General features: G+C 49.4%; 1 protein-coding gene across 50 annotated transcripts in view; it reads left to right on the top strand.

Annotated features, from left to right (window-relative positions):
• The window catches only part of CAMK2B (calcium/calmodulin dependent protein kinase II beta), a 925,878-nt gene that overhangs the window by 873,111 nt on the left and 25,279 nt on the right, over positions 1-27,488 (top strand). For all 50 annotated transcript variants that reach the window (XM_085635972.1, XM_085635963.1, XM_085635953.1 and 47 more), the window contains one exon: positions 11,110-11,204. In XM_085635972.1, coding sequence (XP_085492098.1) covers positions 11,110-11,204 — 95 coding nt within the window. The remainder of the gene's footprint in view (positions 1-11,109; positions 11,205-27,488) is intronic.

Raw genomic sequence — 27,488 nt, 5'->3', positions numbered from 1 at the left:
CGAGTTTAAGCTATTGGCATTGTAAATGACAATGCCTTTTATTTAGGTTTTAAAAACAAAAATAAAAGGCATTGTCATTTGCAATGTCAATATCTCAAACTCGCGTAAATGCGAGACCTATTGCATTGCAAATGCTTGTTCTCTATGTATGTCTATAGGACATTACTTTTTTTTTATGTACCGGAGGCTCCCGTCTCGACGACGGGGAATGATTCAGGCATGTGAATCTATGAAAGACACCAATACTGGATAACTGCTGTTACAGGTAAGTAACGCGTTTCTAATCTCTACTAACTATATCTGTTGATGGTGTTTTTTTAGTTCAACTTGTTAATGTTATCTCTGACATATTCACCTAACCATAACGTTACTTTAACCTTAGTTTTTTCCAGTGAAAGTTTTTACTTCCTTTTTTAAAAACAAAAACCAGATCTTTTTTTATCACACCTAACTGTAACGTTACTTTAAACAGTTTTTTCAATAAATTTCTAAGTTGTTTTTTTTTAACGTAAATATTTTATTATCATATGTAAACCCAACAGGGCCTCGTGTTTTTTAAAGGGAAGTGGGCACACATGCCCCCCCTCCCCGAGCCTTATTAGACCCTCGGAACACCATCCCCAGGCCCGTTTTTTTGTTTTTAATAAAGGGGAGGGGGCAACTTCCCCCCCTCACCAAGCTCTATTAGGCCCTGGGGACCCCATCCCTATGAGACTTTTTTTTTTTAATGGGGTGGGGGGCCGAAAGGCCCCTTGCCCAGATCCTTATTAATCCCTGGGGACCCCATGCCCTATGGCCTTTTTGTTTTTAAAGAGGAGGGGGACCACGTGGCCCCGATCCCCAAGCCTCATTTGGCCCTGGGGACTTCATCCGCCAGTGCCATTTATTTTATTTTATTGTATTTTATTTTTTTAATAGGAGGGGTCTGCACAGGCCCCTCACCCAGCCTTATCAGGGCCTGGGGACCCCACCACCAGGGCCTTTTTTTTTTGTATTTTAAATAAAGGAGAGGGGGCCATGTGGCCCCCGGAGTATTTTGTTTATTTAAAGGGGATAGGGGACACGCAGCCTCCCTCCCGTGCTATATTAGGCCCTGAGGGCCTTTTTTTTATGAAAGGGGATGAAGGTCACCTGGCTCCCTTCCCCAAGCATCTTTAGGACCTGGCAACAACGAAGTGCATATGTGGCTGGTTGGGTCCGTGAGAGTCTCGAGAAACTCTTGCGGTTGTGCCAATTTAAAAATAAGAGCATTTTGATTGGCCCACAGAGTTTTATTTCCCTTGAGCCATCTTGCTCTCGTGGGAGCGAGCGCTCTGATTGGCTGCCAGCAACATGAGAAACATTTTGCTGGTTGCCATTACATGACTCGGGGACTTATTCCCCTGTCCTGAACATGAGACCTGGCATCACCTGCAGCATTTAATTCTACCTCCGAGAGGAAAAGTCACCAGTCCTTTCTATTACTCCCATGATACTGCTTCTGCGACTTCTGGAGATGAGTAATCCGCTACTATCACCAGCGCTTGTGACCTCTGTGGATGTTGAGAGGATCAACGGTGAGACATTGGGGGTCAAGAAGCAAAGTTCAATGTCTAGGCATACTCCTATTTCAACACCAAGAGGCTCAGAGTAGTCTGGGTCGACGTTAAGGCACCTGTCAACATTGACATTGACAACATTGAGGGGCTCTCCATCTCTCAGAGACTCCCCCTCTTCATTTAGAAACAAGTCCCCTTCCATCCGGAACATCTAGAAGAGGACAGTTCCACCTTCCCAATCTCCTTTGAATACAGATGAAGTGGTGATCACTGTTTCAAGGGAAGATGATGACCAATTCGAACCAGATCAGTGCCAAGTTCTCCCTATAGGGTCAGCCCTCAGCAACCTCGCCAGCCTTCTCCAGTGGCCACAGGTACATCTCTTGTAAAGATCTATTACTTACCTTTCCAGGATGATATGATCTCTCCAGTTGAACACCTTTGCGGTTCCATGGATACATCACCATCTTTGTGTTTCCACATGAGATTCAGGGAAGAGGAGCCAGAACATGTCTCTCTATGCCGACATGGTGTGCACTATTCTGAGTCACCTAATCCAGGAGAAGAATCATGGTGCAAATCTTCACCTAGAGAGTTAAACTCTGTATGTAGGTTGTCATGTAGTTGGTGTGATTTGGATACTGACTTTCCAAATTCAGCTCCATCTCTGATGATGATTTGGTATCTTATCAAGAGCTCTCAAACAGAGCTGGAAAGAAGTACAATGTACAAACTACCACACCTGAAGTCAGTTCATCCTTCATTTTTTAAACCCTCCAGAGAAGGCCTCAAGCTCTCCATATTGTGCCTTTGGTTCCTGGTCTCTTACAACCTAAGATGGATACATTTACACATTTTTTCTCTGCTCGGGTTGTCTTGCAAAGTCAGGAAAAGTTCTGATTGGCAGATTCTGATTTCAAGTTTTTGAAGGAGATAGTCCAGCAGATTCCTTGGTGGAAGTGGCAGTGATGACGTTGTTTAGTGCAGCTTGCTTGCCTCCCCCGAATCCACCAGAGAAGGAAAACAGAAGAGGGGATGCTTAGGGATAGAAAATTGTGTCAGGCATCAACTGGTATAGTCAAAGAGGCTAGCTGTTCTGCTCACTTTAGCCATTATGAACAATCTCTTTGGGATTCAACCAATTCTTGAAGTATAGCCCAAGGGAAATAAGAAGATTTTCTGGAGTTACTTAAGGAATGCTAACTTCAGATAAACTGATCAGGGTTGCGAGGAATACTGTGGCTCCTGTGCACATTTGTCATGTAATTTCGATCATATGTACTGCAACAGTTTTGAAGGTGACTTCAACACGGAAGAAAGGACTACCTACTGCGAGCGAAAACTGGGGCTTATCAAGGCACTGTTGCAGTACCACAACACTTAGTGCCTTGGGACCTCACCCTTGACTTTGGTGGGATTGGGCATGTGAACACAACGCCAGTGTTGTGAATAACAACAATTTCGGAACCAATATTATCTATCATAAAGGAATACTACCAATAAATACGCCCTGACGAAGTCCACAGAGGTTGAACGAAACACATTGGCTGGTTTTAAGAAAATTCTTGTGAAGATTAAAGAATATTTTGGATGCCAACTGACTGGATGGACTAGATCATTTTGGAAACTACTTCATGGTGGTGCATTTCACAGTTGTGTACAAATTAAATTTGGTCAGTTTGGTCACTCCCTGGAAACAGCAGGAGTAGTGGATGTGCACACCAAACCATCTGAAATTATTTCACTATGGCCAATAGTGGGTAATGTTAAGGGAGGTGCGGCTGCTTTATAGGCTTGCTGTTTAAAAGTTTGGTGTTACCTGCAACTACTGGTCAGCAGCATTAGTTTCTTTCATAGATTCACATGCGCCCACCCTCTTCCCCTTTTGTGCGGCTGCTAAGTACTCCATAACAAGCTATGAAAATTACATAGGTGAAGCCTCAGGGGAGGGTTCAAACCCTGATCTCCTCCACCTTATTGATTTGCCTTCAGGTCATGTAATGAGGTGAATACGCTTTCTAAAAAAAAATATTTAGTATTTTTCCTTAATATAACATTAACAAGGCGGCACATGAATGAATCAAACAAACAGTCAGACATTCCTTCTTACATTTAGCGTGTTTGGCACATCCACTGATTGAGTTGTAAACTTCAGTCATCTGTGTGTCGTCACATATACGTACGCAATACCTCACATGCAAATCACAGTATTCTATTACAGAGATCTCCTTCATAATGTTCCTTCTGGGTCTTGTGGTATAAGTGGTAAGGTGCATATCTCCCCCTGTATATGTTCCACCCTTTCCACAGCCGTATCCACTTTTTCGGTCACCCCCTGCGTACATGTACAGTCTTTTCAGCTCCCATAGCTATATCCATGTCTTTACACCATTCTTTGAGTGTGGGGGCGGCCGCTGCACCCCAGTGTCTTGCGATATTCTTTTTTGCCATCATCATTCCTAAGGTTGCCCATGTCTGTCTTGTGATGTTAAGGTCTGTTGGTTCCCATATGTTTAGAAGGCAGTGCTTGGGTTCAGGCGGGACTGGGCTACCACTGAATCGTGTGATTTTTCCCATTACCAATCTCCAATATTTCACTATCGCAGGGCACTCCCAGATAGTGTGGAAAAAAGTGCCAGCCACCCCACACCCCCTCAAGCAAAGTGGAGTGTCCGTTCTCCCCATTTGGTGGAGTGTCAGTCATGTATAGAACACTCTATGTAGGATCTTAAGTTGTATCAGACGAAGTCTAGATGCGTTTGCCACTTCCCTGGGTGAGGCTAATGCGTCCTGCCAGTCTGAGTCGTCAAGGTCTCCCAGTTCCACGACCCATTTATCACGGAGCTTTTGCATGGGGTCAGGTGCGTTGTCAATGATTTTTCGATACGTCATGGAAATTGCCTTTTTGTCCATATGTTCCGTAAGTAACCTGTCTTCTAATGGCGATGCCTCGGATAAGTAGGTGGCGGGCGGGATTTCTGCCTCTAAGGCGTGGTTTATTTGATAGTATCGGAAATGCTCTGTTGGTGCCATCTCATATTTGGATTGGAGTTGATCAAATGTAATCATCTTCCCCCGTGCCCAGAGGTCCCCGACCTTGGAGATGCCAATAGCATCCCATTGTTGGGATCCCTTGCTCTTGCTCAGTCTACCCAGTCTTTCCATGACCCAAAGTGGTGTGGCCTGTGTGATTTTGGTGTGCCAGCCCAGTTTTTTATGTACTGTTTGCCATATTTGGAGGGTGTGTTTCGTCAGACCCAGAAGGGCCTGCGGCTTGCCGTAGATTGCACGATACAGACCTTCGTCCCCCATTCCTACCCTATCCAGCCTGTAAGCCGGGTCTGTGTGAGGGACATGCAGCCAGTTGTTTATTACCGTTAGTTGGGATGCCCAATAGTAGGTCTGGATATTAAGGTGCGCAATTCCTCCATCATACCATGTTCGACACAGTTTAACCATTGCTATGCGAGCTGGCTTGTTATCCCAGAGGAGCTTAGTGACCTCTGCTTCTATAGCTCGGAAGTAGGATTGGGGAACCCAGAAAGGGGTATTTTGGAGGGCGTACAGAAAACTTGGCAGCGCCATCATTTTAAAGAGCGCCGCCCTACCTAAGAGTGTTAACGGTAGCGATTGCCAGTGCTTAGTGTCTCGTTGCAGCCGTTGCAGTGGGGCGTGTAGATTGAGGGCTGTGAATATCTCGGGGCTGTGCGTTATATGTATCCCTAGGTATTTAAAGTGATCTGTCACTATTTTAACGTTGCAGCCAGCTGGTAGTCGTGGTGGGGGGCCATGTAGAACATAGAGCACAGATTTCTCCCAATTGATTGTGTAGCCTGAGAATCTCCCATAGGATTCACAGATATCTAGGAGGCACGACCAGGATCTGCCCGGAGAGGCCAGGTATAGGAGAATATAGTCTGCGTACAGCAATATACGGTCTTCATAGTCTGCAGCCCATCGGAGCCCAGGAATGAGCGGGTCCTGCCGTACCCACGCTTCCAGGGGCTCTAATATAAGGGCGAAGAGCAGTGGTGATAGTGGGCAGTCCTGTCGTGTGCCTCGATGCAGTGAAAATTCTCTGGAGATGCGGCCATTCGCCACCACGTGCGCCAGGTGATTAGTGTAAAGGAGTTGTATCCAGGAGCAGAACGTGGGGCCAAATCCTAGCTTTTTGAGGACAGCAAATAGGAAAGGCCACTCTACCGTATCAAAGGCCATTCTTGCATCCAGTGAGAGTATAATGGCGTCCTCTTGAATCGTGTGTCTACGCCCCATAACTCTGTGGAGGCGTCGTAGGTTTAGGGCCGTATTCCTCCCTGGCATGAAGCCCGATTGGTCTGGGTGTATTAATTTGGCTAGATACGGTGTGAGTCGGTTGGCCAAGGTTTTGGCCAAGATTTTGGCTTCTGCATTTATCAGGGATATAGGCCTGTAGGAGGTGCAGTCTCTCTGGGGTTTCCCGGGTTTGCAGATGGCCACTATAGTCGCTAAGCGCTGGTCTCGTGGTAGTTCTCCCGCTTCCAGACCCGCCTCGAACATCGTTAATAGATGGGGTGCCAAGGTCGTAGCATTACATTTAAACCACTCTATGGGGATTCCTTTGGGGCCGAGGGCCTTCCCAGACTGAATTTTATGAATTGCTAAGGCCAGTTCGTCTGCCGTAAGCTTTGCTTCTAGGAGCTGAGACTCCTCCTCCGCTAGTTTAGGAAGACGGATGTCCCGGAGGAAGCCATCCAACTCCGCCTGTGTGTGTGAACGAGCGGAGGCATAGACTTGTTCGTAATGGTGTGCTAGGAGATCTACCACCTCTTGTGGGTTCTGCGTGTTAGCTCCCGTAGGCAGGATGAGTTCTGCCACCCATCTGTCCGCTTTCTCGCGTTTATCAAGCCAGGCCAGCAGTTTGCCCGCTTTGTCGCCCATTTCAAATATTGTATGCTGCGTTGCCGATAGTAGTGACTTGGTTTCTTCCCATAAATGGTCTTTGTATTCTTGTTTTTTGAGCAGTAATCTGTGTGACATCGTCAGAAGGGTCTGGTCCCAGATTCTTTTCAAGATCATCAATCTCTCGCTCAAGTGTCTCCATTCGCTGGGTTTTATCTATCTTGTGTTGCTTTATGAATGAGATTGCCTGCCCCCGGAATACAGTTTTATATGCCTCCCACAGGGTAAGCGGTGAGGGGACTGAGGTTTCGTTTTCGTTAAAGTAGTGCGTGGTAGCATTTAATAGTCCCTTTGTTATTTCTGGGTTTTTCAAATACCCGGGGTAAATCGGGTACGTTCTAAGTTTAGCTGTTGTTTGCCATGTGTAATTAGTACTAAGTGGGGATGGGTCGGAGATACCTTTCAGCAGGTGGGAGATCTCCAAGTAGTGAGCTATTTCACCCGCCTGTGCCAGTATGTGATCTATTTGAGAGAAGCTGTTATGGGCGCCCGAGTGGTATGTGTATTGGCGCGCCTGCGGGTAACAGTGCCTCCAGACATCCGCGAGGCCCAGTGTCTCCATGATGTCCGTAAGCGCAGAGTGTGCCCTATGCTGGTGTCGCGGGGGGGGGGTGCCTATAATTAAATTGCCCTGGGGGAGCTGTAGCAAGAACGCTCCTAGCGCCGGGTATGTCACTGAGTGAAGCGCTGGGGGGAGATAAATGGAGACTACATTAAGTAGACGGCCCTCACATTGTAATGTCAGTGCCGCGAACCGGCCCTGGTCATCTGTATATGTCTTTTTGACTACGATTGGGTACTGTTTTTTTATGAGCATCCCCACCCCGCGAGAGCCGGTCGTGAACTCTGAGTGGACCGCTAGTTTGAAGCCCCATCTGTCAAGTGCTTTACATGTCGTCCCCGCCAGGTGAGTCTCTTGTATCATTGTTATCGCTGGCGCCTTACGCTTTAGGTATTGGAGGACTAATCCGCGTTTCAGCTTGTCTCGGATGCCGTTAACATTCCAGGAAATCATGGGCAGGGCTTGCATGCGCATTCGGTCTTGCTGAGGTGCGTCAGGAGTAGTGAGCATGTGGGGTAGTGACGGTGCATAATTTACTGTCTAGGTAACAGTGGAATTCCGGTAAAGTTGCCAACATAAGCTGATAGTGTGCCTGAAAACATGACAGTACAATCAAATGAACCAAACTAAAACTTCCCTTATTAACCTTGGATCCCTCCCCTCCCTGCTTCCCTGCAAGACGGTATAGAAACTTCCCGCCACCCCAACTTTGCAGAGGGCCTAAATCCCTTTCCCCAACACATCTGTAGGGGGAGAGGAGCGTCAACCAGATGTCCCCGTTTATTAGCCGCATCACGGGATTAATGCCCCAATTTGCCTGTTATGAGTTCGTAAGTGGATGGAGAGTGTCTTGTTTCACCGCTTTTGTCTCACATATCGAGGCCCGGCTGCAGTCAGTTTCAACTGGGTTCGGTTTTTGCTGACTTAGTGTTCATTTACTGCGCGTTTGTCCGGTTCGTCGCCTCTTGGATTTCATCATTGAGTCTGAACTTGGCTGTCGTACTTGACTTGGGACCACACCCTACTCCGGGAGTGTCCAGAATTCAGAGCGAGGTCTGCTGTATGGCAGCCTAGCTGCTCACCGCTGTTGCCCGTTCCGTTCAGTCGTAAGGTTGTGTCCCTGGCGGTGGGTGGCCATCGCTGTTTTTTGTCTCGTCCGGAGCTGTTACGGCCGGAGACTCGCCGCCAGCCCTCTAGCTATTCCTGTGCCTCCTCAGGTGTGGTGAAGAACCATGTTTTCCCTTCTGCCTCCACTCTCAACTTAGCCGGGAACATCATGGAATATTTGAAGTCTCGGCTCCTGAGTTCTTGCTTTATGGCCAGGAAATTCCGTCGCTGTTTGACGACAGACGCGGTGTAGTCCGGCAAGATGGAGATCACCGTGTGCTGGTACCTTAAGGGGGGTGCCACCCTTGCAGTCTGCAGGATGAGATCCCGGTCACAAAAGTTGAAGAGCCTCGCTAGAATTGGTCGGGGGGGAACCCGGACGCGGCTCACCCCCAGGAACGCCGTGAGCCCGCTCCACAGAGAAGTCGTTGGAGAGTCCTTTTGGCTGCAAGTGATTCTTAATCAAGTCCTCCACAAATAGATCCATGGCAGGACCCCCCGTTCCCTCCGGCACACCTACGATGCGGATGTTGCGATGGGAGTGACCTTCGAAATCGTCCAGCTTCGTCACCATTTGTTTGTTGTCCAACTCAAGCTGCTTCATTTGGTTCTTCCGTATAATGTGTCTGCGCTTAACTCTGTTGTTGTCTTTTCCACTTCCGTCACTCGCGTGCTAAGGTTGCGAAAGTCAGCTCGTATGAGGGACAATTCGGTAGTGACTATCTATGCGGGATTCCAGTGACGCATGGACCTTGTTGAGCGTATCCATAATGTCTTGCAAGGTAATATCATTTGCTGGTGTGGGGCCTTTACTTGCTGCGTCGTCCGCAGCAGCCCCCCTCGGGTCAGTAGACTCGCTCTTGGAGTATGCATATTTCTCCAGTCAGTTCTGTTGGATCCCTCTTTGGCCCCGGCCCCCCATGGTGCCCTGACAAGGAGCACCAGGCTTTGTTCACCAGGAAACAGCAGGTGATATTCACCGCCGCCTGCCTGCGCCTTTCTATCTGGCGCGCGGCCTGTCTGGTTTCTCACCAGCCGTAGGGTGTCACTGATGCCGGGGGGGGGGGGAGGGGGCGTTCTCAGCTGCGTCTGAGTAGTATGTTGCCTTCGACAGTCACTGGTGGTATTACACAGATCTTGTCGCCTACTGTGTGGTGGTTGCTGCCAGCAGGTTCGCTGGACACTTGGAGCGGGGGCTCTCTCAGGCCCAGAGACACAACCCATACCCCCCCCCCCCCCACCGCCGCCGCCGCGGTCATTCTATGATGTATGGGGGTGGGGGCCGGCTAGTAGGCGCCCCGGACAGTCACTGGCGTTATTGAGCGGAGCTTGTCGCCTGCAGTGTGGTGGCTGCTGCCAGCGGGCCCACCCGACACTCAAAACGGGGTCTCCCTCAGGCCCAGAGGCCCCCTCTTGTTGCTGCTGTTATTGTGTGGTGTATGGGGGTGGAGGCTGGGCAATCCAGCCGCCTGGAAGTCGCAAGCGGGGTCACCACACCCTCACTGTGTCCCCTGCAGTCGGGCCTTATTTACTGGAGCGGTGGTGCCGATGGACGGGCGCCCCTTCACCGCAGGCCCAGGATGGTGTCAGTACGGGTGCAGGGCGGGCCGCCGCAGTCGCCCTCTGCTGCAGTTCAGTCCGTAGCGCGCAATCTGCAGGTTCAGCCAGTGGGACGCCAGGGGGACTGTACCTTGTTAGGCGGCAGAGCGGTCCGAAGTCGCGATGGGGAGGAGGCGTCCCCCAATCTGGACCCGGCCGCGCCGGTGTTGCGGCGTTGTTGTCAATCTCCCGGGTCTCCTACCGGGCCGGCCCGCACTTGAGTCCCCGGCTTATCGTGCGGTCTCAGGCCGCTCCGTGAGCACACCGCAATCTCGCAGTCTACGCGTCGACGGGGGTCTTTTGGTTTGTTCCTCGGATGCCGCTGGAGTTCCGACAGCTGGAGCAGCCGTTTTTGCCAGGCTGTGGGCACGGATCAGTGTACGGATTGCAGCTGCGGCCTTCGGGGGTTCTGGAGCTCCTCTAAGCTGCGGCCATTTGCAACGGCAGCAAGCCACGCCCCCCGTGAATACGCTTTTTAATGCCATTCAGGTTTTTCCATTTGTTTTCAATACCAGTTGGTTATTGAAACAGTGATATGATAATATTGACTACTAAAGATTCCCAGCCTGATGATGGTTAATATTTCAAGCAAGCTTCTCCATGAAAGATACCAATGCTGCAGAACTAAAGTTAAAGGTAAGTAACTCTTGCTCACCATTTCAATTATCAGGTGATAGAAACCTGAGATGCACAACAATCAGATGTAGTGAAAATCTCCTCGGGTCTCATGCATTCTGTAGTTCCAATTGCCTGTAGTTTCGGCTGCAGATTACACAAACCACCTAGCGGGCCAATAGGATGAAGAAAAATATCTCCCTTCTTAAGGGATTCTAATTTCCAGCAGCCTCTGGCAATGCTGTCTTGGTTGTCCGTCGCTACTCGGTACCTCAAACCCTAAATCGGACCCTAATATAGTCAGTAACTTTATTTTGGAGATTAATGATTAAGTCGCCATCCAATCTTATGTCATAACTTTTCGTTCTAGGAGCAGTTTTTAGGTACTCTATCCCCAAATTATAAGTCACAATATGAGTGTTTCTGTGAGGATTATCATTATAGGTAAATAGGAGAAAAAGACTATAATGGAGGGTAGAACCTGTGGGCAAAGCTGTATATCTGACACTTCAACTTGCAAAAGTAAACAAAGACCAGAAACTTGCAGGCAGTGTTGTAAATGTCTTGTTATAAATAATAAAATGATCCCAGCTGTACTCACAGGAACTGGTTGGCATTGACAAAGTTCTGGTTGAATTGTAAGGTGGAGAACTACCAGTCAGGGTTGACAGTGCAACATCAGATGTGGTTACATAGGAAACACATATATGTTTTTATGATTGTTTGACATGTCTTTTCCTCTCTTAGAAAGATCTGCGATCCGGGGCTCACGTCATTTGAACCTGAAGCTCTGGGCAATCTAGTGGAAGGGATGGACTTTCATCGATTTTACTTTGAGAACTGTGAGTAGCCTGTTATTTTCTTCCCTTAGATGCCGCATAAGTGGCAGTGTGCCTTTATAGCAGTTTCAGAATAAATATCAACAGCAAAATACACCCCTCATTCATGCTACAGTCCTACAAAAAGTGGTCTGTGCATAGGGGAGGTGGTAAGCCTACTGTACTCGCAGCTAATTATTTCTGGAGAGTGGTAGGAAAAAGAAGACGTGAGCCGAGATAGGATATCCAGCCCTAAGTATTTTTAGTTACATAAACTTCCCTACACCCGCTCCGGACTGACCACTGCTTTTCCAGCTGCTGTGATGGCCTGTTCTCCGAGTTTGTGTGATGGCAATCTTAAGGGTTCCTATACCTCCTCTGGACGTTTTCACCTTCCAGCTGCTGTTTTATATAGGCTTGCCTTCTTTACCTTTATACCCATCCATGTGTCCTGTGTTTGTCTATAATGAATCTGCACTGAATCTATCAGCATTATCTTGTCTGACTTTATTGTGGTTTATACTACACTATCCTGATGTAAACATATGTTTATTTATCCATGAACAAGACTGTCCAACTTAACCATCTATAAAAATATCAATTTCAGCTATTGAACAATTGATGAATTGTAGCTACTTACCTAATCTATGTATCTTGCTCCACAACTATTATTACACATATGCACTTCACTTTAAGTATCTAAATCAGTGCTGATATTACCTAGACTATATCACAACTCACTCAATTAAAGTGAGGCTGCTATTTCTGATACAGCGAGGTCCAATCTGATGAGGTGGGACAGACATAAAGGAGTGTAATATACCAATGATAATGTACTGGTACTGGATACACTTACAGGGGTATTCACTTGTCGAAATGGCCCTGTTATTAAGCATATTTACTGCAACCTTACTAGCAAAAAGATGGGAGAGGCATTTCTTTACTGCATCTCTATATGAAGAACTGCAGAACAGCCAGAGGCAATAGACTTCTATGTTCCTTATTGAAGCCAAATATTGGTTAACAGCTCACATTTGTGCCCGAACCCTCCCTTTTCTGGTATGCTTTGTCAGAATACTTGTGATAGGAGTCTGGAGTTCCAAGTCTTCCTGTCCGAAGGAGAGACAATATATCACATCTAGCACTCTTGGGTGTTTGAACTCTCAAATGAGTGTGTCGATTTGTGATGGCATATTTTGCATGTGTATTTTGAATACCTATCCACCAGGAGTTTAACTTGCACCCCGGTCTGCTATTAAGTGAGCAAATGGTGAGAAGTTCTTTGAGACTTTGCCGCAGCTTTTCATTTATTTAATCCTCCAGCTGAGTTGCACAGCTTCATTCTCCAGTATTGTATCTTTTATAGATTCACATGCTTGAATCTTCCCCGTTGTCATGGTGGGAGTCCCACGGTAACCGTAAAATAGCAGTTTAAAGGTTAATCTCCCTTGAAAATCAATAGAATTTAGTAACCAGTTAACCTCATAAAGGACATCCATACTCCAGCAGATCACATCACAGACCCAGAGTATCCATCCCCTGCAGGGCCACCATACCTCAGATGTCTTACCGCACATTGTGTTAGGGAGTCTCCTTGAGCGCTGCTCAGTCAGTGTTTCTACGTTGAACTTTTCAATTTTCAGCTAGCAGTTCCTTTTCCTCAACCATCTCTTCAGCTGAGGTGCTGATAGAAAGTGTGTTTACCTTTTTCTTTCTGTATTTGCTGCAGAATGTCTGAGTCTAAAAAAGGTCTGTTTAAGCCCTGCAAGACTTGTGGAAGGTCCAGTCTCTTCTCTGAAGATCCTCATAAAGAGTGCTTATACTGCCTTTTATCCAGATCACAAGCCTAGAGACTGTAAGCACTGCCAGAATTTTTCTTCAAAAACCCTCAAAGACCGGGGGGTAAGACTACTTCTATGGCTTCAAAAGAGTAAATCTGTTAAGGATTCTGACTCCGAGAGTGAGGAGAGGCTTCATACCTCCTCTAAGGAAAGGAAGGAAAAAGAACCTCCTTCTGTCCAGAGAGAGTAAAAAAAGTCAAGATCTCAGAGCAAAGGAGTCTTCTGTGGGGAAATGGGCGAAAAAGGAGCAACCTAGCTCTTCTCATGCTAAAAAGATTTCGCTCTGCACCTCCATCTGCGCCACATACTCCCTCACAGAAAATCCACCCGTCGACTAGGCATTCTCCGCCTACGACCATTGAAATGAGGGCTCCGTCGACGGTTTCTTCAGTGACATCGTAGACGGTTAGGACGACAACGGCTGTGGCGTCGACGAAAACTGAGGTAGTGATGTTGGAGGCTTCTGTGAGGAGTACTACGCCATCTAGCGCTTCGCCGCGACTGTTCAGTTGGGTGCTGCGTCGTCGACAAGCGTCTCTGCCCCATCGACGGACATTTCCACACCGTTGGTGCAGTCACTGACGACGCGATCCCGTTGACCAAGAAAATAGACATGCCAGGTGCAAAAACAATTGCATCATTGTTGCAGGACTTCTCCAAGATTTCTCCGCTGCCTCCTTCTCGTCTCCTGGATTTCCAGAAATCGGAGGAGTCCTTATGGTCCTGCATACAGTCCTTCTCAACTGAGAGTCAAGTGCCAAGAATCAGAGAAAGAAGAGCAACCAGATGACCCTTCTGCGTATTTGTAGGGTGAATATTCCTTCTCCTACAGAGGACGCACAGGCATCCAAAGCTTGGACTCTTTTCAAGAGCATTACCTCTATTATGAGCAGGAAGTGGAGGACCGTCAGCAGGAACCCTCCATTAATGTTCAGATGTCTATGGTCACGGACTTGCGTATGATGCTCAGTGACTAATACATGCGTTTCCCTGATGCTAATGTAGCTCAAAAGCCAGCTTCTCTACAGGAGGATCCTTTTGTCATCCTAGATCAGGAAGCTCCACCTGCACCACCAAAACAGAAATCCTTACCTCCCCTGCAGATTCTTGCTCGAACATTAGACAGTGGTGATCAACAATTGGAGGAAGGGGAGCTACAAGTGGATTCTGATGTCCATGATGAATAGATGGACTATGTGGCACACACACCACCTTCTCCCACCGTGCCAGTGGCTGATTCTCCTCCAGCAGATATCGGCGGCTTCCATGACCTTCTAGAGAGGTCGTCAAAATGTTTTGATCTCCCCATGCCGGTCAAACAAGTGGAATGCTTCTCGTATGATTTTAAAGGCTGCCACGCAGTGTTCTGTTAGGGGAATCCCTGTTGTTGACTTCCTGTGGCAGGAAGGCCTTAAGCTGATAAACTCCAGCTTCTGTGCTGGCAGTTATTCCAAAATTAGACAAAGTACCGGGCACCTGAGGAATCTTCTGCATGCCTTATTGGCCATCCAAAGCCTTATTCAGTAATGATGCAAGCCACTCAAAGGCGATCTAAGAGCCCTGCTTCGCCATGTACCACTCCGCCAGACCAGGAAGGGCGCAGATTAGACCATATCGGGAAGAGATTTTACGCTCTGGTGGCAACGGCCATCAGAGCCGCCGTGGCCATCCTTGGGAGGCATGATAGTCCGATGTGGTCGGACATTGCTCCTTTTTCAGAATTTCTGCCTGAGGACAAGGAGGCAAAAGAAATACTCTGAGGGTGAGAGCCTCATCGGAAGTTATTGATGTGGCAATGGACATCTCTTCTACCGCCTTTAGGCAGATTGCAGTCGCTGCCGTGTTACGCAGACGGGGTTGGCTGAAGGCAACGACATTCCGCCCAGAAGTCCAAGCTAAGGTGCTTGACATGCCATTTGACGGAAAAAACCCTTTTGGTAAACATGTGGATGAGGCGCTTCAAGCTATTAAATCAGACACAGATACGGTAAAATCCTTAGCCAATCTGCAACAGAAGAGGTTCGCTTCCTTTTGACGAAGGGGAAGGGGTCAATTTGTATCTCGGCCCCAGCTCCAACAGCGCTTTCAGCCCTACTATCAGCAGGTTTTTCTGACTCAATATTCTGCGCAGTCCTTTCGTGAGACGACCGCACCAGCTTACACGAGGGCTCTGGCATGAAGGCGTCCTGGATCTGGAGGAAAACCCCATGATTCAGGCAGAAGGCAATAAGATTTTCAGCCACCCGTCACCCCAGTCTCACTCCATTTGGCCTCGAAACTGATCCAAATTCTTCGTTCAGTGGAACTCCATTTCTTCCAACAGATGGGTGTTAGACGTCTTTAACCATGGTCACACCTTGGAATTTATTTAACAACCTCTGAGTTTCCCTCCAAGGAAGACTGCTCACCGCCATCTGGCACTTCTCAATAGGGAACTAAATCTCCTTCTCGATAAACAGGCAATCGAAGTAGTGCCACGCAGTCAGCGCAACCTAGGCTTCTACTCTCACTTTTTGCTGTTAAAGAAAAAGACAGGAAAATGGAGGCAAGTTATGGACCTCAGGTTGTTGAACATGTTCATCGAAAGTCAGCCTTTCAGGATGTTGTTGCTCCAGAAGATTCTTCTTCTCTATCAATCAATCATTGCATTTGTAAAGCGCACTACTCACCCGTGAAGGTCTCTAGGCGCTGGGGGGAGGGGAATGCTGCTACTGCTCGAAAAGCCAGGTCTTGAGGAGTCTTCTGAAGGTCAGCAGGTCTTGGGTCTGCCGTAGGTGGATGGGGAGGGTGTTCCAGGTCTTTGCAGCGAGGTGGGAGAACGATCTGCCGCCGGAGGTTGCTCTTCGGATGCCGGGGACTGTGGTGAGGTCGGCGGAGTGTAGCTGGCGGGTGGGGGTGTAGAAGCTGAGTCGTCCGTTGAGGTACGCTGGTCCGGTGTTGTGGAGTGCCTTGTGGGTGAGGAGCTTGAAGGTTATCCTCTTGTTGACAGGGAGCCAGTGCAGGTCTCTCAGGTGGGGTGTGATGTGGCTGCAGCGAGGGATGTCGAGGATCAGGCGTGCAGAGGCATTCTGGATCCGTTGAAGCCTTTTCTGGAGTTTGGCCGAGGCTCCTGCGTAGAGGGCGTTTCCGTAGTCCAACCTGCTGCTGACGAGGGCCTGAGTGACCGTTCTTCTCGTTTCGGTGGGGATCCACTTATAGATCTTGTGGAGGATGCGGAGGGTGTTGAAGCGGGAGGAAGAGACGGCGTTGACCTGCTTAGTCATGGAGAGGGTGGAGTTGAGGATGATCCCTAGGTTGCGTGCGTGGTCGGTGGGTGTTGGAGCTGTTCCCAGTGCGGTCGGCCACCAGGAGTCGTCCCAGGCCGAAGGGGTGGATCCGAAGATGAGGGCCTCCGTCTTGTCCGAGTTCAGCTTCAGTCGGCTGTTCCTCATCCATCCGGCGACGCCCTTCATTCCTTCGTGGAGATTGGTTTTGGCGGTGTGGGGGTCCTTGGTGAGGGAAGAGGATCAGTTGGGTGTCATTGGTGTAGGAGATGATGTTGAGGTCGTGCAGACGGGCGACCTGGGCGAGCGGTGCCATGTAGATGTTGAACAGCGTTGGGCTGAGGGATGAGCCTTGGGGTACGCCGCAGATGATGTTGGTGGCTTCGAAGCGAAAGGGAGGGAGGCGGATGATCTGTTCTGCCAGAGAGGAGGTGGTGGTCCAGTCCAGGGCCTTCTCTTGGATCCCGGCGTCATGGAGGCGTGTTCGTAGTGTGCAGTGGCAGACCGTGTCGAAGGCGGCTAACAGGTCCAGGAGGGTGCGTTTTCTCCATTGTCTAGCAGGGTTCTGATGTCATCAGTGGCAGCGATGAGGGCAGTTTTGGTGCTGTGGTTGCTGCGGAACCCGGACTGGGACGGGTTCAGGATGTTCTCCTCGAGGTAGCGGGTCAGTTGTTTGTTGATGGTCTTCTCAATGACCTTCGCCGGGAACGGGAGCAGGGAGATGGGCCGGAAGTTCTCGAGGTCCTTGGGGTCCACCTTGGGTATCTTGAGTAGCGCGTTGATCTCGGCGTGCTTCCAGCTCTCCGGGAAGGTTACTGTCTGGAAGGAAATGTTGATGGCTTTCCGGAGATGGGGTGCGATGGTGGTGCTGGCTTTGTTGAAGATGTGGTGTGGACAGGGGTCTGACGGGGATCCGGAGTGGATGGTGTTCATGATCTTGACGGTGTCATCGTCGTTGATGTTGGTCCAGGAGAGCAGGCGGTTGGTGCAGATGGTGGTCGTGGGGGCAGGTGTCTCAGTGGTTGTCGGGGTGCTTGTGGCGTTGAAGCTGTGGTGGATGTCTGCGATCTTGCAATGAAAGAAGGTGGCAAGCGAGTCACACAGGTCTTGCGAAGGTGGGATGTCGGTGTTGGAGCTGGGTTTGGAGAGTTCCTTCACCATGTTGAAGAGCTCTTTGCTGTTGTGTGCGTTGTTGTCTAGGCGGTCTTTGAAGGAGGTCCTTTCGGTAGATCTGATGAGGTGATGGTGTCTGTAGGAGAGTAGGGTCTGCTTTCCATGTTCACCCCCACTTTTTGCTTTTGCTTTACTGGTTTACGACTTAGATGTGGCTGTGGGCCTGCTAATCAGACCCACAGCCCTGCTGTTCTCTCTCTAAATTACTACTATGTACTTTAGGTGCATAACCCATTTGGATAGGATCACCTTATTGGCCCCTGTACAGTGTACCCTAGGTACCCAGGGCATAGGTGTACCCTAGGCCTACCAGGGGCTGCAGCATGTATTGTGCCACCCCTGGCCTGGCCTTCCATTTTGACACAACTGGCTGATCACTCAGCTGGGGCAAGGTCGTGTAATCACCCCTTGCTTAGGTGTAGTATTCCTATACCTAACTTACATATAGACACATGTGTACCTATCAGTCACTCCTATGGCAGGCCTTGACAATCCTGGAGGCAGAGTGCTTGGTAACATGTGAGATGGTGCTCTAGCATGAGCTGAGCCTGTCTGCAGCTTTCGGAACCATGTCCTTATAGCTGTTCTATGATATAGCCTACCATATACTCTTAAAGTGCCTTATAATCTTAGACGGTTATGGTAACTATGGTTTGGCTTTATCAAAGCATGTCGTGTAAGGTGTCTAACACTCGGGAATAATACCCCCATGCCATTTCTGGACATGAGAATATTATTCCCCCCTTCTAGAGGGAAAGACATGTTAAAATCATACTTCAACTGTTAGCCTCTGACCAAAGCCTCAGCATCACAAAATGGATGCTGCTGCCACGACACAAGTCTGACCTCCTGCTGCTGGGAGGGATCCCAGCCAGGGAGGCCTGGACAATAGGTTTCCTGCTTGGGGAGGTGCTAGCACCTCCCCAGACAGCCTTTAGTGTATTGGGGCAGGGTGGGCTGAAAGGAATGAGACATGCCTGGGGCACACAAGGTGTTCCTTGCATAGTCCAGTTCAAACCGGCGCTGGGGCACTCCAGCCCCAGCTCTGGCGCGAAACTGGACAAAGGGAAGTGGGTGTAACCACCCCCTCCCAGGTCCCACCCATAAGGCGTGACCTAGCAGGTATCCCAGCCCCCCAGATTAGTATAAGAGTGGGAGTTGGGCCTCAAGACTTTAGATTATCCTGAACCTGCAAAACTGAACAGAAACTCTGGACCTTCGACATTCGACGAAAGAAGAAGACTGAAGAATCTCCCTTGTAGCCAAGGAGTGGCTACCCTGTGCAAACAGGCACCATCAAGTGACTACCCTTTGCTTTGTGAAACGTTCGACGAGGAACCGACTGCAGAGCCCGACCAGAGCCTTGATTTCCAGACTTCTCCGACCCTCATCCACATCTGCAGCAGAGCTGAGATCCGTGGAGGCGACGAGCGACGTGGGACCGGCTACCTGGGAAAAGTGGCTAGTAACTTACAGCGCAGCTTCTGAGGTACCCTCGAAGTTGTGCACCGGGGATTGAGAAGCCCCAACCCCAAGCACCATCTGCACCGAAGACCAGCCCCCCACACTCCACGAGTCCTGCGTGGGGCCCTTCAGCATTTTCCTGCTTGCCGCGTCTGTCCGGTTGCTTGCCCGCTGGCTAGTGGCCTTTGTGACGACGCTCCCTAAAATCTTCTGCGCTGGTTTGGCTCCTCCAGACTGGCTCCCGCTTCTCTGCAAAGAAGAAGCACCCCAGACCTTCCTGGTCTGCACCAGAAGCAAGTCCCTTGTTCTTCGTGGGTTCCGCTTGCCAAGGCTTGGTGAGTCCTAGTCCAACTTCGACGCCGCCGACAGCAAGAGCCTTCGTGGGACAGCTCGCCTCCTGGTCCTGGTCGTCCTCGACGCTTCCTGGTCCTCCTGGCTCCAGCGACAAGCTTCACCTTCCCCTGCAACTCTTCACGACATCGCCTGGTTCCTTCCTGGTTCCACGTGGTCACTGGCTAGTGACCTTGACTCTGTCCCCTCTGCTTGCAGGTTTCTTCTCTTCTTGATCCCAGGCTTGGGATCCACCGGACACTCTCCCCTGACTGCCTGTCAGCATCTTTCTTCAGGCATCCATAGGAGTCGACGACGAAAACGACGCATCTTCACCCCTATGCACCCGCAGCCTGTGGGCTAGGTAACTTGGGTACTCCGGTGCTCATCAGGATAGTGACTATCCTAGTGTCTAGTTTTCAAGTCTCAACTTCCTAGCTACTCCGGAAGTGTCCTAAATCTATCTATTTCTAAACTGTAACATTGCTATTGACTTTTACGCATTACGCGTGAGTGTTTCCACTCTGCACACGAATCCCGTGGGCCTCCCACTCCCTAACTAACGCTAGTGTAGTGTAGCCCCAGCGATTCCCTAGGCCTAGGCCTATTCTATTTCCGTGACAGTGGTTCTTATACCACTTATTTAGTATATGGTTTGCGTGGCCCCTAGGGCCTAACTGTATTACTTACCTGTGTGACTTACTGTATGCATTAATAAGACTGTGTTGTACTTACCTCTAAACTCATAAAGAGTGCTGAGGGTTTGCTTAGAATAAATACACTTTATTTTATATATATATCTGTTGTGGTGTCCTTTCATTTGGTATTCAAGGGATTATATATGGTATCACAGCTGGCTTCACATGCCATTCAGAGTTTAGCCTAAGACTGCTCTTGTCCATGCTACCACTAGGATAGCTGGTCTATAAGGTTGACTTTACAACCAATCACCATAAGGGTATTTGGACTGATATAAGGTGTACACTATAACTAGTGACATCATACATCAGGCCAACTTCTCACATTGGTGAGCAGCGGTTGGGATCTGAGCTTGCTGTTGTAATACCATTGTAATCTTGAGATACTAAATTGAAAGATCACACAGATATTGTCTAGGTACATATAACATAGATTATTATACTTAAGTCCTACTGGACTTTGTAGTTGTAGGTTGAAGGGAATAACACACCCTGACTACAACTACTAGAAAGGTTTAGTAGATACAACTAGTGTAGGTAGGTGCACACACCACACCCTCACTAGATCATGCCTCTGGGAGGAGATCAAGTAGATGCTCTCTCAGGAGGGGCAGGTCTGCAGAAGACCCCCTCTAGGTATGATACCTTAACATTCCAGGAGATGAGACAATTGTGTACCTCCAGAGGAATAAAACAGGGTGCAAACCCTACCCTCCTTCAGTTAAGACAACTCCTAGAGGAGTATGATGCTCAGAGGGCATCACAGGAAGGTGCCCTAGGCGCAGAGGAGGGTCTACCCACCACAGAGGAGTCAGATGGGCCTTCAGATGGGGAGGTAGACAGCCAGAGCCAAGTAAGGAGACTTAGCCAGGCTAACTTAAGTTTACATGGGAGTTTGCATGGGGTCCCCCCATACAGACCCACAAGTAGACATTCACAGAGAAGCAGGAGGGACAGATCCCCTTCAAGGGAATCCATCCACTCCCATGTCTCTAACACCTCTAATGCTTCCTCTCACAGGGGAATGACTTCACCTGAGAGAAAGGAGCATGCAGCCAGAATGAGGGAGGCTAATCTGAGGATTCAGAGGGAAGAACTTGCCCTTGCCAAAGAGAAGCTTGCTCTGGCTAGAGAACAAAAGTTAAGTGGGTTAGAACCCACTGGTGGCAGCAACATTCCTAGAGATAGAGACAGGCACTATGATAATAGAAACCTGAGCAAGATTGTCCCTCCCTACAAGTGTGGGGATGACATCCACAAATGGATAACTGCTTTGGAGAGAGCTTGCAAAGTACAGCAGGTACCCCAAAGTCAGTGGGCAGCTATCTTGTGGCTCTCCTTCTCTGAGAAAGGAAGAGACAAGCTCCTCACAGTTAGTGATGAGGATGCAGATAATTACACTGTCCTGAAGAGTGCTCTGATTGATGGGTTTGGCCTAACCACTGAACAATACAGGTTGTTGTTCAGGGATACCCAGAAGACACAGACTCAGGACTGGACTGACTTTGTAGATTGTGCCACTAAGGCTCTGGAAGGCTGGCTATTGGGAAGTAAGGTTAAGGACTATACAGGATTGTATAATTTGATCATGAGAGAACAAATACTTAACAACTGTCAAAACCAGCTATTGCATCAACACCTGATTGATTCTGATCTGACTTCTCCCCAAGAATTGGGAAAGAAGGCAGATAGATGGGTCAGGACTAGAGTTAAGCAGAAAAACCAGAACCAGGGCGGTGATCAGAAAAAGGCAGACCAGAAGGGTAATGAGCAGAAACAAAAAGACCAGAAGTCTTCACCAGGCCCCCAAAAGGCTCAGGGGGAGGGTGGTTCCAAAAAGGATAAGAAGAAAGAAGGCCAAAAGAAACCATGGTGCAACTATTGTAAGTCTACCTCACATTGGTTTAGTGAGTGCACCAAAAAGGATAAGCCCCCAGCCACCATTGCCCCTAAGGCAACTGTACCCCCTAGTTCAGCTGTAAGTGGTGGTTCCCAGCAAAAGGGTGTAGTAGGGTTAACCCTGGGAACTGAGGAGGATTCTGGCCTAGTCAGAGTGCCTACTCAGGCTGTCCTGATCTGTGATGGGGACTTAGCTTTGTCCTCTACTGTAGGCCCCAGTAACCTGGGCAAGTACAGACAGACACCTTTTATCAACCAAAGAATGGCTCAGGCCTACAGGGACACTGGGGCTAGTGTCACAATGGTGACACCTGCTTTTGTGGACCCTGGACAGATCATACTAGGTGAGAATTACCTAGTGACCAACGCTAGCAATGCCACTACCTCCCATAGTGTGGCTATTGTTAACTTCTCCTGGGGAGGGGTAACTGGCCTCAAGAAAGTTGTTGTTAGTTCAGACCTTCCTGTAGAGTGTTTACTGGGCAATGATCTTGAAACTTCAGTTTGGTCTGAAGTGGAGTATAGGACCCATGCAGAAATGCTGGGGATAGATGCACATGTCCTTGCTGTGACCAGGTCACAGGCCAAAAAGTGCAACACTGAACAAGTGCTGGATCCTGAAACTATGGACCAGTCACAATCCAAGAGAAAGAGCAGTAGGGTTAAGGCTGTGCCTTCCCCCCTGCCTCAGGTGGTGGATCAGCCCTCCCAGGAGGATGGTTCTGAGAGCCCTGAAGGAACTGTCCTAGAAGAACTGGAACCTGATCAGGTTGAGTTTCTTGGGACAGGGGGACCTTCCAGGGCAGATCTGAGGCAGGCTCAATTAGACTGCCCCTCTCTTGAACCCCTCAGACAGCTGGCTGCTGCTGAGGCTGCAGGGAATGCTCAAGGTACCCATAGAGTGTATTGGGATGAAGGGCTACTGTACTCAGAGGCTAGAGACCCCAAGCCTGGTGCATCCAGGAGGTTGGTCATACCACTGAAGTTCAGAGGCTTCCTTCTAACCTTGGCCCATGATATTCCCCTTGCAGGACATTTAGGCCAGAACAAGACTTGGGACAGGCTTGTCCCTCACTTTCACTGGCCCCATATGTCAGAAGATACTAAGGAGTTTTGTCGCTCCTGTGTCACCTGCCAAGCCAGTGGCAAATCAGGTGGCACCACAAAGGCCCCCCTCATACCACTACCTGTGGTGGGGGTCCCCTTTGAAAGAGTGGGCATAGATATTGTAGGACCAATGGACCCACAAACAGCATCTGGGCACAGATTCATACTGGTGATAGTGGACCATGCCACCAGGTACCCAGAAGCAATTCCCCTGAGGACCACAACAGCTCCTGTTGTGGCAAGGGCCCTGCTTGGAGTATTCTCCAGAGTGGGCTTTCCAAAGGAGGTCATTTCTGACAGAGGTGCCAACTTTATGTCAGGATACTTGACTGCAATGTGGAAGGAGTGTGGTGTTAACTATAAGTTCACCACACCCTATCACCCACAGTGCAATGGGCTTGTTGAGAGATTCAACAAGACCCTAAAGGGAATGATAAAAGGATTACCAGACAAGCTTAGGCGAAGATGGGACATCCTTTTACCCTGCCTTCTGTTTGCTTACAGAGAGGTCCCACAAAAGGGGGTTGGCTACAGCCCTTTTGAGCTTTTGTTTGGGCATCCTGTAAGAGGACCCCTGTGTTTGGTGAAGGAAGGATGGGAGAGACCTCTCAGACAACCCAAACTAGACATAGTGGATTATGTACTTGGTCTCCGCTCCAGGATGGCAGAGTATATGAAGAAGGCTTCTAAAAACCTTGAGGCAAGCCAAGAACTCCAAAAAGCTTGGCATGACCAAAAGGCTGTACTGACTGTTTACCAGCCAGGACAGAAAGTGTGGGTGTTGGAGCCAGTGGCCCCAGCAGCACTCCAAGACAAATGGTCTGGACCCCACACTATTGTTGAGAAAAAGGGAGAAGTCACCTACTTGGTGGACCTTGGGACTCCCAGAAGCCCCCACAGGGTGCTTCATGTCAACAGATTGAAGGCATATGTTGACAGGGCAGACATGGGGCTACTCATGGCTACAGATGAGGGGCAGGAGGAAGAGAGTGACCCTCTCCCAGACCTGTTGACTCAGAACCCTGATGATGGCTCAGTTGATGGTGTGGTCTTTTCTGACAGCCTCACTGTCCATCAGCAACAGGACTGCAGACAAGTTCTGCAGGCCTACAGACATATGTTCTCTCTGACCCCAAGTCAGACAAACTGGTGCACCCATGAGGTGGACACTGGTGACAGTCTGCCTGTGAAGAGTAAAATCTACAGGCAACCTGACCATGTCAGGGACTGCATAAAAGTTGAGGTACAAAAGATGTTGGAGCTGGGAGTCATTGAACCTTCAGAGAGCCCTTGGGCTAGTCCTGTAGTCCTTGTGCCAAAACCTCACACCCAAGATGGTAAGAGAGAGATGAGGTTTTGCGTGGATTACAGAGGTCTCAATGCTGTCACTAGGACAGATGCCCACCCAATACCTAGGGCAGATGAGCTCATTGACAGACTGGCAGCTGCTAAGTTTTTGAGCACATTTGACCTAACAGCAGGCTACTGGCAAATCAGACTAGCTGAGAGTGCAAAGGCCAAAACTGCTTTCTCGACCCCAGGAGGACATTATCAATTTGTGGTAATGCCCTTTGGTTTGAAGAATGCACCTGCCACTTTCCAAAGGCTGGTGAATCAAGTCCTTACTGGGTTGGATGATTATTGTGCAGCTTATCTTGATGATATTGCTGTCTTTAGCTCCACCTGGGAGGATCACCTGGTCCACCTGAGGAATGTTTTAGAGGCCCTGCAAAAGGCAGGCCTCACTATCAAGGCCACTAAGTGCCAGATAGGGCAGAGCAAGGTTGTATACCTGGGCCACCTAGTTGGTGGGGGTCAGGTTCAACCACTGGAGAGCAAGATCCAGACCATAAAGGACTGGGCTCCTCCAACTACCCAGACTCAGGTCAGAGCTTTCTTGGGCCTGTCTGGGTACTACAGAAAGTTTGTTAAGAACTATGGGTCCATAGTGACACCACTTAATGACTTGACCTCCAAGAAGATGCCAAAGAAAGTTCAGTGGACAGCAAGCTGTCAAAAAGCATTTGATGACCTGAAGCAGGCCATGTGCAGTGCACCTATTCTGAAAAGTCCAGACTACTCCAAAGAGTTCATTGTCCAGACAGATGCTTCTGAGTTAGGTGTGGGAGCTGTTCTTTCACAACTGAATGTAGATGGTCAAGACCAGCCCATTGCTTTTATAAGTAGAAGGCTGACCCCTAGAGAGAAACGTTGGTCAGCTATTGAGAGGGAGGCCTTTGCTGTGGTTTGGGCCCTGAAGAAGCTGAGGCCATACTTGTTTGGCACTCACTTCAAGATTCAGACAGACCATAAGCCCCTCTTGTGGCTAAATCAGATGAAGGGTGAAAATCCCAAACTTCTTAGGTGGTCCATTTCCCTACAGGGGATGGACTTCACAGTGGAACATAGACCTGGGACTGACCATGCCAATGCAGATGGACTCTCCAGATATTTCCACTTAGAACATGAAGACTCAACTGGTCAAGGTTAGTTTAATGTCCCTAAGTTTGGGGGGGGGTTGTGTAGGAGAGTAGGGTCTGCTTTCCATGTTCACCCCCACTTTTTGCTTTTGCTTTACTGGTTTACGACTTAGATGTGGCTGTGGGCCTGCTAATCAGACCCACAGCCCTGCTGTTCTCTCTCTAAATTACTACTATGTACTTTAGGTGCATAACCCATTTGGATAGGATCACCTTATTGGCCCCTGTACAGTGTACCCTAGGTACCCAGGGCATAGGTGTACCCTAGGCCTACCAGGGGCTGCAGCATGTATTGTGCCACCCCTGGCCTGGCCTTCCATTTTGACACAACTGGCTGATCACTCAGCTGGGGCAAGGTCGTGTAATCACCCCTTGCTTAGGTGTAGTATTCCTATACCTAACTTACATATAGACACATGTGTACCTATCAGTCACTCCTATGGCAGGCCTTGACAATCCTGGAGGCAGAGTGCTTGGTAACATGTGAGATGGTGCTCTAGCATGAGCTGAGCCTGTCTGCAGCTTTCGGAACCATGTCCTTATAGCTGTTCTATGATATAGCCTACCATATACTCTTAAAGTGCCTTATAATCTTAGACGGTTATGGTAACTATGGTTTGGCTTTATCAAAGCATGTCGTGTAAGGTGTCTAACACTCGGGAATAATACCCCCATGCCATTTCTGGACATGAGAATATTATTCCCCCCTTCTAGAGGGAAAGACATGTTAAAATCATACTTCAACTGTTAGCCTCTGACCAAAGCCTCAGCATCACAAAATGGATGCTGCTGCCACGACACAAGTCTGACCTCCTGCTGCTGGGAGGGATCCCAGCCAGGGAGGCCTGGACAATAGGTTTCCTGCTTGGGGAGGTGCTAGCACCTCCCCAGACAGCCTTTAGTGTATTGGGGCAGGGTGGGCTGAAAGGAATGAGACATGCCTGGGGCACACAAGGTGTTCCTTGCATAGTCCAGTTCAAACCGGCGCTGGGGCACTCCAGCCCCAGCTCTGGCGCGAAACTGGACAAAGGGAAGTGGGTGTAACCACCCCCTCCCAGGTCCCACCCATAAGGCGTGACCTAGCAGGTATCCCAGCCCCCCAGATTAGTATAAGAGTGGGAGTTGGGCCTCAAGACTTTAGATTATCCTGAACCTGCAAAACTGAACAGAAACTCTGGACCTTCGACATTCGACGAAAGAAGAAGACTGAAGAATCTCCCTTGTAGCCAAGGAGTGGCTACCCTGTGCAAACAGGCACCATCAAGTGACTACCCTTTGCTTTGTGAAACGTTCGACGAGGAACCGACTGCAGAGCCCGACCAGAGCCTTGATTTCCAGACTTCTCCGACCCTCATCCACATCTGCAGCAGAGCTGAGATCCGTGGAGGCGACGAGCGACGTGGGACCGGCTACCTGGGAAAAGTGGCTAGTAACTTACAGCGCAGCTTCTGAGGTACCCTCGAAGTTGTGCACCGGGGATTGAGAAGCCCCAACCCCAAGCACCATCTGCACCGAAGACCAGCCCCCCACACTCCACGAGTCCTGCGTGGGGCCCTTCAGCATTTTCCTGCTTGCCGCGTCTGTCCGGTTGCTTGCCCGCTGGCTAGTGGCCTTTGTGACGACGCTCCCTAAAATCTTCTGCGCTGGTTTGGCTCCTCCAGACTGGCTCCCGCTTCTCTGCAAAGAAGAAGCACCCCAGACCTTCCTGGTCTGCACCAGAAGCAAGTCCCTTGTTCTTCGTGGGTTCCGCTTGCCAAGGCTTGGTGAGTCCTAGTCCAACTTCGACGCCGCCGACAGCAAGAGCCTTCGTGGGACAGCTCGCCTCCTGGTCCTGGTCGTCCTCGACGCTTCCTGGTCCTCCTGGCTCCAGCGACAAGCTTCACCTTCCCCTGCAACTCTTCACGACATCGCCTGGTTCCTTCCTGGTTCCACGTGGTCACTGGCTAGTGACCTTGACTCTGTCCCCTCTGCTTGCAGGTTTCTTCTCTTCTTGATCCCAGGCTTGGGATCCACCGGACACTCTCCCCTGACTGCCTGTCAGCATCTTTCTTCA

Source organism: Triturus cristatus, chromosome 11 (genome assembly GCF_964204655.1).
Source record: "Triturus cristatus chromosome 11, aTriCri1.1, whole genome shotgun sequence".
Lineage (NCBI taxonomy): Eukaryota > Metazoa > Chordata > Amphibia > Caudata > Salamandridae > Triturus > Triturus cristatus.
Note: the sequence above shows the minus strand (reverse complement) of the source record. Positions and strands in the feature narration are given on the sequence as shown.